This window comes from Borostomias antarcticus (genome assembly GCF_949987555.1).
Source record: "Borostomias antarcticus genome assembly, chromosome: 7".
Classification (NCBI taxonomy): domain Eukaryota; kingdom Metazoa; phylum Chordata; class Actinopteri; order Stomiiformes; family Stomiidae; genus Borostomias; species Borostomias antarcticus.
In genome coordinates, this window is record NC_140240.1 from 12,295,602 (window position 1) to 12,312,620 (window position 17,019).

General features: G+C 42.0%; 1 protein-coding gene across 1 annotated transcript; it reads left to right on the top strand.

Moving 5' to 3' along the window:
* LOC311311595 (ATP-binding cassette sub-family C member 12-like) lies at positions 1–16,820 on the top strand (the record flags this gene model as incomplete). Its single annotated transcript, XM_084441345.1, has 21 exons — positions 1–249; positions 2,955–3,128; positions 4,790–4,937; positions 5,020–5,168; positions 5,591–5,812; positions 5,978–6,049; positions 6,170–6,294; positions 6,383–6,455; positions 6,934–7,137; positions 7,240–7,374; positions 9,018–9,107; positions 10,234–10,460; positions 10,733–10,870; positions 11,102–11,285; positions 12,038–12,127; positions 12,486–12,675; positions 13,194–13,353; positions 14,692–14,770; positions 14,985–15,098; positions 16,013–16,177; positions 16,725–16,820. The coding sequence occupies 21 exons, from the start codon at positions 1–3 to the stop codon at positions 16,818–16,820; spliced, it is 3,084 nt and encodes a 1,027-aa protein (XP_084297471.1).
* Positions 16,821–17,019: the final 199 nt, after the last annotated feature.

Genomic DNA, 17,019 nt, shown 5'->3' on the forward strand with positions numbered 1-17,019 from the left:
ATGCTCCCCCTGCAGACGATCATCCTCAACGCGCTGATGAAGACCTTCCAGGAGGCGGACCCGGACGTGGGGCACGGCGTGGGTCTCTGCTTTGCTCTGTTCTCCACTGACCTCTGCAAGGCTTTCTTCAACTCCCTGCTGTGGGCCATCAACCTGAGGTCTGCCCTCAGGATCCGCAGTGCCTTTGTCACCGTGGCGTACAACAAGGTGGTCTCTTTGAACTCCCTCCACACCGTGTCCATGGGAGAGGTAGGTTCACTTACTACCTCAGTTTCCCTATTTTTTAATAGCTCTTCAAGTACTTTCAATAGTAAATTGCACCTGCAGCTCAGCACCTTAAATGCTACTGGGTGTGTGATATACCAGCCTGGTCTCACTTGGCAGACTTCAGAATTCGACACTCACCGAATAAAAAATAATTTTCTCTTTGTATCTTTGTATATGCTCAACTTACATTCAACTAACTATCCACTCAACCCTTTCCCTAATATTAAAGGAGTAGTAAAGGGAAAATGCATGTTTAGCCCTGTTTTAAGGTTACTTATGATCATATACAATGGTTCAGATCAAAACGTTGACTAAAATAGCACTTTTGAGAAAGTCTGATAATTGCTCTACCAACGTTTTGGTCATACAATGGATGTGGGGTGGCACCTTGAAAAATATTTCAAAAACATGTTAAACTCTCGATTTCAAAGACAAGAAGCTCACGAGGGGGTAATTGGTGTCCGTTGGTGTTCTGACATCAAATTCGCCGCAAAGTATGAATCCTGTAGGGTTTTATTGATCATTTTATGAAATCCATTGACTTGTATTGAAGCTACCGTTGTAGATGTGTAGATCAATCCGCAGAGGGTATTCAGGAAGCGGAACTACTTATGGTAGCTATTGTTATTGTTTATGCTGGTAGGCTACCTAGTTTGCGGAACTTTACACACGTATGTGCTGCGACTAAATAGTTCTATGCTAAATATTTTTAAAATGCCTTTCCAGATGAACTAGAATCTTACTTTATGGCGAATTATATGTCAGAACGCCAACTAACACCTCGGTGAGTTTCTTGTCTTTGAAATCGAGAGCTTAACATGTTTTTGAAAGATTTTTCAAGGTGCCCACCCACATCCATTGTATGACCAAAACGGTGGTAGAGCAATTATCAGACTTTCTCAAAAGTGCTAGTTTTGTCAACATTTTGATCTGAACCATTGTATATGATCATAAGTAACCTTAAAACAGGGCTAAACATGCATTTTCCGTTTACTACTCCTTTAAGCTTCAACAGTTGTCAAAGGTCAGCGAAGTGAAGCTGGTTTGATTTTGGATATTTCAGTTGGATATTCGAGGTGAACTTCACCGACACTTTGACGCTTATTTCGCCGACTGTAGGCTACCCTACCGAAAGCCGGGGTTGAGAGCTGTTACCGCAACGGTCCTCAAGACCGGCTTCTTCGCAATATAAATGTTAGGGGCCGTCTACAAATTACCGTTTTATATTACTTTTTTCAAATCTTTGATCTTCAATAGCTCTAGTACCATGTGACTCAAAAACACCAAAATTGACTTAAATTGTTCAGGGACAATTGCTGCACTAGATAAACCTGTCATTTTCTCAAATTTTATCTCACATTATTTAATATGAATTTTTATCTTCATTTTTTACCTTTTCTTTATCATTTAGTCATATATAACGGTGATTTGTAGACGGCCCCTAACATTTACGTTGCATTGTGAAGAAGCCGGTCTTGAGGACTTTTGCGGTATCGCTCTCAACCCCGGCTTTCGGTAGGGCAGAGTCGGCGAAATAAGCGTCAAAGAGTCGGTGAAGTTCACCTCGAATATCCAACTGGAATATCCAAAATCAAACCAACTTCACTTCGCTTCTAAAGTCCATACATTGACACTTTGCAGGTTAAGTAGTTTGAGCATCTTAAAGGGCAATGCTCGTTTTTGACAACCTGGACCTTATTTACGACATATTATAAGAAGTTTGACTCACCGAGATCACTTTTGTGTAGTTCGGAGGCCTGTAGAAGAAATTTAAAAATCCAGCGCGAGCCAGTATATCCATGTAATGACGGTGATCGGGGCACCGAGAATGCAGTTTCTCAAAATCTATTTTCGGCCGCTAAACGGTTGTTTTCATCAATCAGATTGGATGAATTGACAGTTGAGATTCCTGAACGCGAGGCATTGTTGTGGTTCTCAAATACGGGGTCTTTAGCCTCTGTAATATGATCTTTACACGCCTTTCCCCACTTGCTCCAGCACGCATGCGCACAGGCCAGCGCGCAGACTGGCTATTCTCCGGCTCACATTCTCTGCGCTACGATCGGATTGTTGCTGACGAATGACGACGACAATATTCTCGGCACCAACAACGATCGTAGCGCAGAGAATGTGAGCCGGAGAATAGCCAGTCTGCGCGCTGGCCTGTGCGTATGCGTGCTGGAGCAAGTGGGGAAAGGCGTGTAAAGATCATATTACAGAGGCTAAAGACCCCGTATTTGAGAACCACAACAATGCCTCGCGTTCAGGAATCTCAACTGTCGATTCATCCAATCTGATTGATGAAAACAACCGTTAAGCGGCCGAAAATAGATTTTGAGAAACTGCATTCTCGGTGCCCCGATCACCGTCAAGGATATACTGGCTCGCGCTGGATTTTAAATTTCTTCTACAGGCCTCCGAACTACACAAAAGTGATCTCGGTGAGTCAAACTTCTTATAATATGTCGTAAATAAGGTCCAGGTTGTCAAAAACGAGCATTGCCCTTTAAGATAAAATAAAGTATTTAGGCTACTACTGCAGTAGTTCGACGTTCATCTCCATGACATCCATTTTATTTCATGTTTAATCATCGAAAGGCTCAAGTGTTATTTAAAGTACTATAGTTACTACTGCCTATTTTTTTTTTTTTTTTTTTAAAGCAACCTACAACTCCATGTGTTGGCAGGTGATCAACGTGCTCTTCACCGACGGGATCCGCATGTTCGAGGGAGCGGTCTTCTTCATCTATGCCTTGTGTCTACCGGTGTTGCTGCTGGGCTCTGTGATCTACTTCTTCTTCATCCTGGGCTCCGCTGCGTTCAGTGGGATCGGAGTGATCCTGATATTCCTCCCCATACAGGTGGAATAACCAGACCTTGGGTCCACATCCTATTTGAAACAGGTTTTGCGCTCTCATGTCAATCAACCAATCAATCAAACCTTTATTTAACCAGAAATTTAAAAACCCCTAAGGCTTGGGAAAATGTAGTCCCAGACACGACCATCTTATTTCAACACAGGTGTATCTATTCTCTGATTGCATAGGATTCTATTCTATTCTAAGCCCTTTTGAGGCTGAGGTCTCTTTTTATGCCTCCGCCAGGCGATAGCATTATGGTTTCGTGTTGACCGTCCGTACGTACGTATGTCCGTCCGTCCATGCGGCTGTCCGTCCGTCCGATGTTTGTTAATGCAATATCTCGGGAATACATTGACGGAATTTCTTCCCCTTTGGTACAAAATCAATTCATTCAAATGTTAGAGGTCACCGTGACATCACAAAAGGCACTTTTTAACGATAATGCTAATGCTAGCTAGCTAACGCTAATTCTAACACTAATGCTAGCTTTAGCTAGCTAGTATTAACATTAGCTAGCTAGCATTAGAGTTAGCTAGCATTAGCATTAGCGTTAACTAGCTAGTGTTAGCATTAGCATTATTGTTAGAATTAGCATCATTGTTAGCATTAGCATTATTTTTACTCATTTTTTCCACCCACTTTTAAAGGAGAAATCAGGATGCATGTCTTCAGTCTCTAGTTGAGCACAGCATTTAGAGACTGACTCATGTTAATGTCTTGTCTTTCAAATGGTAGGGTTGTTGAATTTTTATGCCTCCGCCAGGCGATAGCCTCTGGCCGGAGGCATTATGGTTTCGGGTCGTCCGTCAGTCCGTGCGCCCGTCCGTCCGATGTTTGTTAATGCAATATCTCGGGAATGCATTGACGGAATTTCTTCCCCTTTGGTACAAATGTTCACTGACACTCAAGGATGAACTGCTTAGATCGTGGGGGTCAAAGGTCAAAGTTCAAGGTCACTGTGACCTCACAAAATGTGTTTTTGGCCTGATGAACACTATCTCAAAGGCTTAATGGAATTTGTTCATATTTGGGTAAAATGTCCAGTTGGACTCAAGGATTAACTGATTACATTGTGGGGGTCAAAGGTCAAGGGTCACTGACCTCACAAAAGGTGTTTTTGGCCTGCTGAACACGATATCTCAAGAACGGCTTGACAGAATTTGTACATAATTGGCCAAATGTCCAGTTGGACTTAATTAGATAGATTAATTGGATTCGATTTTGGTATTCAAATGTCAAAGGTCAAGGTCACCGTGACATCACAAAAGGCCCTTTTGAACACTAACGCTAGCTAGCTAACGCTAATCCTAATGATAATGCTAGCTAGCTAATGCTAATTCTAACACTAATGCTAGATTTTAGCATTAGCGTTGGCTAGCTAGCATTAGCGTTAAGGTTAGGTTAGCAGTTAGTCAGGGTTAGGGTTAGTTAGGTTAACTGCAACTGGCATTGTTGGGCGGAGGCATTTAGCCGCTACACGGTTTTTCTAGTTTATATATATATTATTTAATTTTTTTATGCCTGGCACAGTGGAACTGATAGGCTGCCACTCAGGGCAATCTCAAGAAAACACCTAAGCCATTGAAAGTATTTTACATCATATTTCAGCCCATGTGATTCCATAACTAAAACCACGCAACTGATATGTTGCTGTGCTGTAGTTTTTGTCGGCGGCAGTGATGAACAGGTTTCGGAGGAAGACAGTGGGATTCACAGATAAGCGTGTTCGGACCATGGCTGAACTCCTGGCCTGCATCAAACTCATCAAAATGTATGCATGGGAGAGCTCCTATGAGAAAAACATTCAAGGTACATTCCACTATTTCATCTAGACATGCCTAAATTTCCATGTACCTTCGTCTAATTAACATCACATTGTCTTCATGTCCAGATCTCAGGAAAATGGAGGCACATATTTTGTCCAAATCTGGATACGTCAGGGATACCAATTCTACCATCACATACATCCTGCCGGTCTTAGCTTCAAGTGTGATGTTCATCACTCAAACAGCGATGCACAGAAACTTGACTGCTTCGACTGTAAGTTGTTGGCTTATTCCGAATCTAACTGTCTATCTGTTACAAAGACACTCTGAATATCTGACTTGTTTTTTCTTCATCTTCTCATCCATAAAGGCTTTTACCGTGCTTGCTCTATTCAACTCCATGAAAGCCGTCTTGGGGCTCCTCCCCTTCTCTGTGAAAGCCTTAGCTGAGGCTGCAGTGTCAGTAAACCGTTTGAGGGTGAGATGCTCCTCTACCTTGTCCATTTAAACTGACCAATTGCTGAATATACACCGGAAGCAGTCATTATTTCACACAACTTCAGTGTCAAATTACAAACATTATTGCCAAACCTTTTCTCATTCCAACCATAGCTGTGTGATTATGGATGCTTATTTGGTAGGACTCAATCTTCTGAACGTAAACACACCTGTGTTGTTTGTTTACATGTAATCTAGAGAATCCTGCAGCTGAAGAACCCAGAGCCTTACCTGATTAAGATGGAGTCCTCTCACAACGCTGTGGTCCTGGAGAACGCCTCTCTCTCTTGGCCTCATGCCGACCAGAGCCAGGGAACTTCACAGTCCAACCCAGCGTTTGATGAAGAGGAGAAGGAGGGGGAAAGCATTACTAAGCCAACCTCCCTCGTGCTGCGACACATTACCTTCACACTGAGGAAGGTACAGGAAGCGAACACCATGTTTGGGGTCAGGGGTCAAGCGTGATGGTTGGGTCAGAAAGTGGCATTCAAGGAATGTAAAGAAGATGGGCTGCATCCGGTTTCTCTGTTTCAATTATGAAAAATATGCATCACTCGTTAGTGATCAGCCTATTGTCTGTTGCAGGGTCAGTTGTTGGGTGTTTGTGGAAATGTGGGCAGTGGAAAGACATCGTTGCTAATGACTATTCTAGGACAGGTAAAAGCGAGTTATATTTCTTCTATTCCAAATGATTAATGTTCATAATGTGCCACAGTGACAGTATCAACTATGGGCATGTGAGCACTTCCGGCATGACTGTGATCCTGTTCCCAACAGATGCAGTTGCACAGTGGTTCTGTGTTGTCGGGCGGTTCTTTTGCGTATGTTGCTCAACAAGCCTGGATATTCCACGGTAGTGTCATGGACAACATATTAATGGGAGAACCATTTGATAAACCAAGGTAATTGTATTACTGTCTCTTCTAAAATAGCAGATCATCACAGCAGTTGGGAGTAAAACATACTCGTCTGTCATAATGGCCTTCACAGATATAAAAGAGCAATCGAGTCATGCTGTTTAGGACCTGACCTGGAGATGCTACCTTATGGTGACTTGACTGAGGTACCTACACACACATTTTCTCCATCAATGGGCATATCACTTGGCTACAGATCATATTTGATCTTGGTAAACTTAATTTATTTGTTCATGAATGCAATTGTTTTTATATTTAATTGTGCCATAAATCTCGTAAGCTATTTCAATGTTAAGTGCACTGCACTTACTCTCAGTTGTGACCTCAAACTTCATTGCTGTGATTTGTCGGTTTAATTGATTCTGCCAATGGGTGCTCGATGCAAGAGTTTTATTTAGTTTTTTGCCTACTTTATCTAAATGTATATACTTTTTCAGCGCTCTAGATTGCAGGAAAGTGCAGTTATATAGGCTAGGTAATCAAAACGTACTTTCTTAACGTACCGCCATAGCGCCGGTGCTCATGACGAATTATCTCGAGACTAAGCCCGTTCGGCCTGTCAGCGGAATGGGAAGGTGGTTTTCTACAAACACAATTTTAATTCATATGGATATCTTCCTCCAGATAGGCGAGTCGGGTCTGAACCTGTCCGGGGGACAGAAGCAGCGTGTGAGCCTGGCGAGAGCAGTGTACGCCAACAAGGATGTGTTACTCTTGGACGATCCTCTGTCAGCTGTGGACGCTCACGTAGGGAGGCACATCTTCCAAGAATGCATCATGAAAGAGTTGCAGGGAAAAACTGTCATTCTAGTGACACACCAAATTCAGGTAATTCTACACTATGCCACTGTATGTCACTCAGCACTATGAAGACTCGCCCAAATGGAATACAATTTATCTGAATAGCGAATACTTATTTCCCACACGCAGTACCTAGAGTTCTGCAGCTCTGTTCTACTGCTTGAAGGTGGTGAAATAAAAGAGATGGGCAACCATAAAGAGTTGATGAGCGCTGAAGGAAAATATGCAGAGCTTGTCATCAGTCGGGAGCTGGAAAAGTCCAAGGTGACGCGCACACACACACACACACACACACACACACACACACACACACACACACACACACACACACACACACACACACACACACACACACACACACAGTGAGGGACAGAGAGATAGAGAGAGATAATTCCCAAATTACTCATGAACCAAATAGACAAAAATAATTAACTAAGATATTTTGAACAGTGGAAAAAATATCCAATCAATTATTAAACTGGAATACTACAGACTGATACTTGATAGAAATATTAAATTGGCCCCAGATTTAATCAAAATTTAAAATCCAATACATAGACAAACTCGGTGACCATGAACTTGCTATTGAAACTGGTTGCCATACAAATGAATGGTTAGAAAGAAAAAAAAGACTTTGGATCCAATGTGTAACAGGAGAAATAATATTTTAGGACAAAAATATTTTCTCATAAATTGTCCAAAATATAAAGACATTAGAGAAGAATTATTTCCCAAATTTGACCAAAAAATTTAATAAAATAATACATCCTTCCAGATGACCTACTAGCCAAAACTCCTCTTGGAGAAGAGAGGGCTGCTGCAGACCTGGCGAGGGAATGTGTAACTGCATGTCACAATGCTTGACCTGGCGAGGGAATGTGTAACTGCATGTCACAATGCTAGACCTGGCGGGGGAATGTGTAACTGCATGTCACAATGCTAGACCTGGCGGGGGAATGTGTAACTGCATGTCACAATGCTAGACCTGGCGGGGGAATGTGTAACTGCATGTCACAATGCTAGACCTGGCGGGGGAATGTGTAACTGCATGTCACAATGCTAGACCTGGCGGGGGAATGTGTAACTGCATGTCACAATGCTAGACCTGGTGAGGGAATGTGTAACTGCATGTCACAATGCTAGACCTGGTTTAGTGTAAGACTACACTGATTTTGTCTATAGTTTTTATGATTCACTTTTTGTATCATCATCATCATCATCATTAATATGTTTACAATAATAATAATAATCATTATTATTATTATTATTATTAGGCTATTATTGTTATTATTATTATTATTAGTAGTAGTAGTAGTAGTAGTAGTATAACTATTCATTGGTTAATTAATAATTTATATTAATGTTTTTCTGCTTTGGCAACATGCTATTATTATTCACTGATTGTATTATTATTATTATTATTTTTAGTAGTAGTAGTAGTAGTAGTAGTAGTAGTATATATCTTTATATATGTGTATAAGCATAATATACATAATTATTTATTGGTTAATTCATGATTTATATTGATGTCTTTCTGCTTTGGCAACATGTTTTATTATCAGACGTCATGCCAATAAAGCTTCTTGAATTGACTTGATTTAACATGACATGCCTCGAGTTGACTTGACTTGAGAGAGAGATACATGTGTATACGGCACAAATATGTAGATAATTATAATCTAATTATCATAACTAAACAATCAATGTTTGCCAGTATGTAGTTCTCCACCACTTGTTTCATCATAATTCTGAATGATTGTTTTTCCGTTTTGCTCTTCCAGAGCAAGGTCAGAAGAGACAGAGCCCAGTCTGCTGAAGCAGAGGGGGGTGAAGATAATCCAGGTAAGAAGAGGGGGGTGAAGATAATCCAGGTAAAATCCTCTGTGTGATTGTCTAATCTCTGATAGAGGATTTACTGGAGTGACACTCCCACCCTGATTTTACAGAAAAATCACCTGACGTTGAGAACAAGGAGGATGTTGAAGCTGGGGAAGATGGTACGTTTGTTTAACTTTCCCTTTACAATAAAAGATTCATCAGATCAGCCGCTCCACCTCGTGTTCTCATACACATCTCATATTGATTATTGTGTCCCAGATTTAAAGAACCAGCTTGTGATCAAAGAGGTGTTTGAGGAGAGGAGCAAGTCGTGGAAGATATACCACCATTACTGCAAAGCCGCTGGAGGTCAGTCCCTGGGCTGAAAGGCTTTTTGTCAAAATGGATTTAGTAGCGGAATAATAGCGTAGCCTATTAACATTTAACATTCAATTTATGTAGTTTTTCTCTGAATGGGAAGCATTAGTAAATGTGCTGCAATCTCCAATCAAAAGCCAGGATAGATCTTTGGATCATATCGCTTGACCGGTGTGGGTGTTGGATTGATTTTGAAATCAGGACGCGGCAGTATGATGATGCTAACTCTTTGGTCCATTTTCTCAGGGTATGGCGCAGTTTCATTCGTTTTGCTCCTGTTTCTGGGAATCACCGCTTCCACTGCTTTTAATAATCTGTGGCTGGCTCACTGGATTAAGGAAGGCTCAGGGGTAAATCTATAGCGACGGTCAACAACAGTCCCAGCATTTGTTTAAATCAATTATCGGCGTTTGGTACTGTGCAACTGAGTTACTTTAATGGTTTGTGTGCTAAAACTTATATGTGCTTCACAGAGTAATTCCTCCAGTGTAAATGACACGACGGCTGGAAACATCAGTAAAAACCCTCACCTCTTGTACTACATGCTGGTCTTTGGGATGAGCATCGTGGTCTTGTTGTTCTTCAGCTGCCTGAGGAACATCTTTTTCACCAGAGTCACTATACGCGCCTCCTCAACTTTCCACAACAACTTATTTTATACAGTAAGACAACACTCCATTGTCCTTCAAGATAAATTAGGGGTTGTATTTTTTGTTCTTTGTTTTTGTGTGTGTTGTTTTTATTTGTGAAACACGCACCAGAGAGACCACCACTAGTATATGTCCGCTAGATGGCGCCCGTGTTCAAAGTTTGAATCCTGCACTATGCAAGGCGAAGTAGCGAGTCTTCACTCTGCAAACACAGGACAAAGGGCTGTGCCTCAAATATAAACCTTGTGAGAGTGATGTTCCCTCTCCTGTCTTTTAGATCCTTCGCTGTCCAATGAGCTTCTTTGACACTACCCCTACCGGGAGGGTGATGAACCAGTTTTCCAAGAACCAGGATGAGATAGATGTGGCGTTACCTTTCTACATGAGGAACCTGATCCAGAACATGCTGGCCGTGGCCTACGTCTTCCTGGTCACCTCCATCGTCTTCCCTCCATTCCTGGTGGCGCTGGTCGTACTGACCGGAGTGGTGGCTGTTCTCTTAATGTGAGTGGGCAAGCATATAGACATACACACACACACACACCTACATCACCCCCTGCCACTCATACACACACTCATGCGAGCATACACACACACACGCACACATCTAAACACACGCATGCATGCACATATACACACACACACACACACACACAGTATCACACATTTTGATTCTGACTGCCTCTGCATCTCTTGCCTCAGTATTGAAGTCGATTTAATTTGATAAACAGCTAGTAACAGTGGATGTGATGACCTAAAATCAAACACCTTCACAGCATCTTCCAAACCAGTATCTGGAAGTTGAAGAGCATGGAGAACATCAGCCGGTCTCCTCTGATCTCCCACACCACAGCCACCATCCAGGGGCTGGTCACCATCAGCGCCTATGAGAAAAAGGGGCAGTACATACAGAGGTCAGAGAAACAAAGTATAGATGCTGCTGTCCAACCCATGGAGAGGATGAAAAAACTGCAGCACAAAAACCTGGGATTTTTGGGCCAATTTGTCTGCTTGCCTTTCCCATTAATGCAGAGCAATAAAAATAAATAAATAAATAAAATAATGCAGAGCAATTAAGGAGTTTACTGACGAAGTTATGACTTTTAATGACTTGACACTGCTGTGTGTGATTTGTCTCCCTCTAGGTTTAAGGAGCTGTGTGACATAAACTCCAGTCACTTCTACCACTTCAACTGCGCCACGCGATGGCTGTGCACCCGGCTGGACTTCCTGTCCACCACCATCACCTTGACGGTCGCCCTGTTCTCCTTCTTCTCCCACGACACCAGCACCGCACTCAAAGGGCTGGTCCTGTCCAGCATCATGCAGGTACTATACAGGTGTGTGTGGGGGGGCAATGTAATCCATCAGATTATGGACTGGATTCCCCAGGTAGCGAAAGATGTAATCCAGGGCATTAGGGACTGGATCCCCCAGGTAGCGGAGGCTGTAATCCATCAGATTAGGGACTGGATTCTCCAGGTAGTGGATGCCGTAATTCATCATATTAGGGACTGGATCAACAAGGTAGCAGAGTCTGTAATCCATCATATTAGGGACTGGATCCCCCAGGTAGCGGAGGCTGTAATCCAGCAGATTAGGGACTGGATTCCGCAGATAGTGGAGGCTGTAATCCATCAGATTAGGGACTGGATCCCCCAGGTAGCAGAGGCCATAATCCAACAGATTAGGGACTGGATTCCCCAGGTAGCCGAGGCCATAATCCAACAGATTAGGGACTGGATTCCCCAGGTAGTAAAGGCTGTAATCCAGCAGTTTAGGGACTGGATTCCACAGGTAGTGGAGGCTTCAATCCATCAGATTAGGGACTGGATCCCCAGGTAGCAGAGGCCGTAATCCAACAGATTTGGGACTGGATCCCCCAGGTAGCAGAGGCCGTAATACAACAGATTAGGGACTGGGGGATCCAGGGTTAGGGTCAGGGTTAGATGTGTTTGTAAAGAGGCATCACAATATAGTGTAACTTCTAATATGTTTCTGTCAGGGTGATTTCTAGCCATCATCTATTGACACTTCTGTGAAGTTCTGATGATGTAATGATGTTGATGTTCTGATTTCAGTTGACCGCACAGCTGCAGCTCGTAGCCAGACAAGCTACTGAGACAGAGGGAAGGTTCGCCTCAGTGAACTCCATGCAGAAGTACATAGAGGTACCACAATCATCACTAGTCAACCGATCCGCACATATATTTGATTTGTGGGATTGGGTACCCACAAGGCCATAGAAGAATGCCCCGTGTTGCTGAAGCTGTTGGATCTGAATGCGTGCGCATGCTTTGAATGTGTGGCCATGCCTTGCTGTAACAGAGCCAAACAGCAGTCTAAAAAGGCCGTTTTCACAGAGGAGTTCAATCACTTATCCCACTCGATTCATCATAGCAACAGATCAGTATTTAAAAGTTTAAAATCGTACAAAAATTGTGCATAGCCTGCCGCAGATTTCACAATGGGTTCATATAAATTCAGTTTCCTTTTTCTTTTTCTGTTTTTATTTATTTATTTTTTCAGGAGTGTGATGCCGAAGCCCCCAGAAAGGTCCAGGATGTGAATGTGCCAGAGGACTGGCCACAGAAAGGAGAAATCATATTCAAGGACTATCGAATGCGTTACAGGAAGAATACGCCCATTGTCCTTGATGGACTGAATCTCCAAATCCAACCCAAAGAAAACCTTGGCATTGTGGGTAGAACTGGATCTGGTAAGACTGAGATCAGAGGACATCATTGGCCTGTCTACCAGACCTGGGTTAAACCCAGTCAGGAACTTTAAAGAGCCTGTTAATATCCATTGACATGATTTTTTTGAATTTATGATCTCTAATTAATCCATCTGTCTGGGGGAACCTCTGGGAAGCCTCACAGAGCAGGAATAGAACAGTTCAAGATACATTTGCTTGCCGAAAGCAGTCAATGTTTAGCTAGATTACAATAAATAGCATTACATTAGAGTCATTTATCAGGTGCTTTTGTCCAAAGCCACCTAAAAATAATTCAATCTACCGTAGGAAGTCACTATACTACTACTCGCCAGAACTCACAAGTGCATCTCCTTTCTAAACAAGTGACTAAGAGCATAATCTAGTGCTGAAGGCAAAGTGCAAGAGTAGAACAAAGGTGCTTAAGAGGGCGGATGCTGGTCGTACTTCTTGAAGAGGTGGGTTTATGGCAGCAACTCTGCTGATGTCAGGTGCCATTCATCAACAATGTCTCTGTCCAGGGAAATCTTCTCTAGGAGTAGCCCTGTTCAGACTGGTGGAGCCGTGTTCTGGAACCATCTTGATTGACGGCGTGGACATAAGCAGCATCGGACTGGAGGACCTGCGTAGTAAACTCTCCGTCATTCCTCAGGACCCTGTGCTGTTCATCGGCACTGTAAGGTACAGTACTGTAGGAGGCCAAGATAACGCAGAATAACTTTAAGATCATTTTAATCTCGTTCCAAACTTTGTCATTTTAGAGTTCAGTTGTGTGCTGGAACATTTCTTAAGATGTCAAACCTTTTTATTGCTCAAAGGCAATCTTAAGGGGAGACACTATGGACAAAATGGCATTTTTTCATCCACTCAATTTTTTGATTTTTCCTCATTCTCTACTCTACTATGACATGTATACTATCACTACATTAAAGGAGTAGTAAAGGGAAAATGCATGTTTAGCCCTGTTTTAAGGTTACTTATGATCATATACAATGGTTCAGATCAAAACGTTGACAAAGCTAGCATTTTCGAGAAAGTTGATAATTGCTCTACCACCGTTTTGGTCATACAATGGATGTGGATGGGCATCTTGAAAAATCATTCAAAAACATGTTAAACTCTCGATTTCAAAGACAAGAAACTCACCTAGGTGTTAGTTGGCGTTCTGACATATAATTCGCCATAAAGTAAGATTCTAGTTCATCTGGAAAGGCTTTTTTTAAAATATTTAGCATAGAACTATTTAGTCGCAGCACATACGTGTGTAAACTTCCGTAAACTACGTAGGTAGCCTAGCAACATAAACAATAACAATAGCTACCGTAAGTAGTTCCGCTTCCTGAATCCCCTCTGCGTATTGATCTACACATCTACAACGGTCGCTTCAATACAAGTCAATGGATTTCATAAAATGATCAATAAAATCCTACAGGATTCATACTTTGCGGCGAATTTGATGTCAGAACACCAACGGACACCAATTACACCCTCGGTGAGCTTCTTGTCTTTGAAATCGAGAGTTTAATATTTTTTGAATGAATTTTCAAGATGCCCATCCACATCCATTGTATGACCAAAACGGTGGTAGAGCAATTATCAACTTTCTCGAAAATGCTAGCTTTGTCAACGTTTTGATCTGAACCATTGTATATGATCATAAGTAACCTTAAAACAGGGCTAAACATGCATTTTCCCTTTACTACTCCTTTAACACAAAAATGCCCAGACTTTATTAAAAACTATTTTTCAACATTTTATGTATCCACACCCATGAAAACATCTACGGGTGAATAGGATTTTTTCCCCCTTTAAATATATCCTCATGAATTTCTAACAATTTAATGAGATATCACCTAATCTGCATACCTAAACATTTTTAAAGAGAAAGTGTAATACAAAAATATGTATCTTACTGTGAAGATTAAACTGGTAGAAATGCATGAGGATATCTTTAAAGGAAAAAAAAAACATATTTGACTGTACTGTCTCCCCTTAATTGTCATATCCCTTCTGTCACAGGTACAACCTTGACCCCTTTGACAAGTACAGTGACTCAGATCTCTGGCTGGCTCTGGAGAGGACCTACATGAAGGACAGTGTATGTTTGATACCAATATGTTGAGGCAGTTAGCTTTATGGCAGAAAAACATGTTTAGAAATATCTTCATTCATTGAAACCAAATGTACACATCAGTGACATATTTCTTATTTTGTTCCACTGAGCATAATATCAAAACTATATGTTTATGCCACAAATCACCCATTATGTTTTTGTGTGTATGTGTTGTTGTTGTTGTTGTTGTGCATTTTAGATATCCATGTTGCCCATGCAGCTGAACTCTGCTGTGTTAGAGAACGGCGAGAACTTTTCTGTGGGTGAACGCCAACTCCTCTGTATGGCAAGAGCTCTTCTCAGGAAGTCCAAGGTGATCGAACTCTGGTCATGTAGTTGCCCATTTCAACTGGTCTTTGTTAGTTAAACATTTTGAGTGCCGCTAACTTTATTATTAATTTTATTGAAGACATAGATGATTTAAAATGGATGTTGGGGGGGGGGGGGGGGCAGTGATAAGAGCCTGTGTTTTGTTTTCTTTAAATGTTCATACTGTATGTTTGTGCTCGAGGACCCCCTCGAAAACGAATTGGTGCAACTCAAGGGGCTTATCCTCATTTCATTAAATTTTTGAATGTAATGGACGCCTCACTGCAGTACACACTCGCTGCACCGTGTCAGCGTAGCCATGTCTCATTGCACGCATTGTCTCAGTGGTGGGGCACATTGTCTCTGGTGGGGCACCTCGAAGGATTGGGGCACTCAACATATTTGGTGCAGACGTCTGAGGAAAGCTTGTTTTGAAATTAAAGTCGCACAGAAACGGACCTTTGAGATCATCTAACTTCCGTAGTTTGACGTATTTCTGACGCAAACAAGCTATGAGGGTGGGTCATAATGTTAAGAGGAATTTGATTGGAACATTAACAAGTGGACGGGTTTTAAGGACTTTAGACAGATTCGATAGAAGGATAGCGTTGATTGCCAGGTGGATGTCGTGAGATTATTGGCCTAAAATCTAAGGTACCTGTTGTCATCATTGCACGTGACCTACCATTTTCCAGGAAGTAAGAAATTATATATTTTGATATAAGATTAAAACAAAAGTAGAATTTTGTATTTTTTTTGGCATACATCGTTGAATAGGTGAACACTATGACCAATTATGTGAACCAAAATGGGACAGAATGCTTTTTTTCATTTCAGTGCGACTTTAAATGTATTTGAATTATTACAGTTTGAACCAAAGATCCGTGTAGCCTACTCTAATACTGTATGTTCCTCCAGATCATCCTTCTGGACGAAGCCACAGCCTCCATAGACCCTGAGAAGGACGCACTGATCCAGAAGACCATCTCTGACGTCTTCAAGGACTGCACCACACTGACTATTGCTCACCGCATCCACACGGTCATAGACAGCGACAAGATACTGGTCATGGAGAAAGGACAGGTAAAGACAACTACACTACTGTACATTTGTATTTATTTTTCATTTAGCCTTTATATAACCGGGAAAAGACCCACTGCAAATCTGTTTCAAGAGAGGCCTGTCCAGGAAAGGCAGCAGTCTGAATGGCAATATAAGGTTGTTCAACTCCAGGCTAAAAATGCATTTAATAACCACGGAATTATACATGTAACCTTCTTCAGTAGTGTACATTGTCATTAACACAGTCAATTTAGAGAATGATAATCACTGAGAGCATGTTGAATTTATTTTACTTGATGTTACCAGCTGATAGAGAGAGAGAGCGAAAGAGCTTGCGAGACCTAGAAAGAGAGAGTGTGTGTGAGAGAAAGAGTGAGAGAGAAAGAGAGAGTGTGTGAGAGAGAAAGAGAGATAGAGAGAGAGTGTGTGTGTGAGAGAGAGAGAGAGAGAGAGAGAGAGAGAGAGAGAAAGTGTGTGTGTGTGAGAGAGAGCGTGTGTGTGAGAGAGAGTGTGTGTGTGTGAGAGAGAGAGAAAGAGAGAATAATGCCTGTGCTGTTTCCCCGTCAAGGCTGTAGAGTTCGAGCCACCGGCTGTTCTGACTGAGAGGCAGGGGTCACTGTTCTCCTCCCTCCTGAAGGCGGCCAACAAAGTTAAAACCAGGTGAACCCACAGAGCTGTGACCTCCGCTGACCCCCGCCCCCCTGGACCAAAGACCCAACGATAAGCTCGATATCAAAGTGACTGCATAGTGTCATAGTCTTCCTAATTGGAACAAGCCTCAGAAGATTACTTGAAATCTTGTGCGTAACTGTATCTATTTATTTTTTATTTTTTTTTACCACATGTGATGGTTAGTGGGTGAA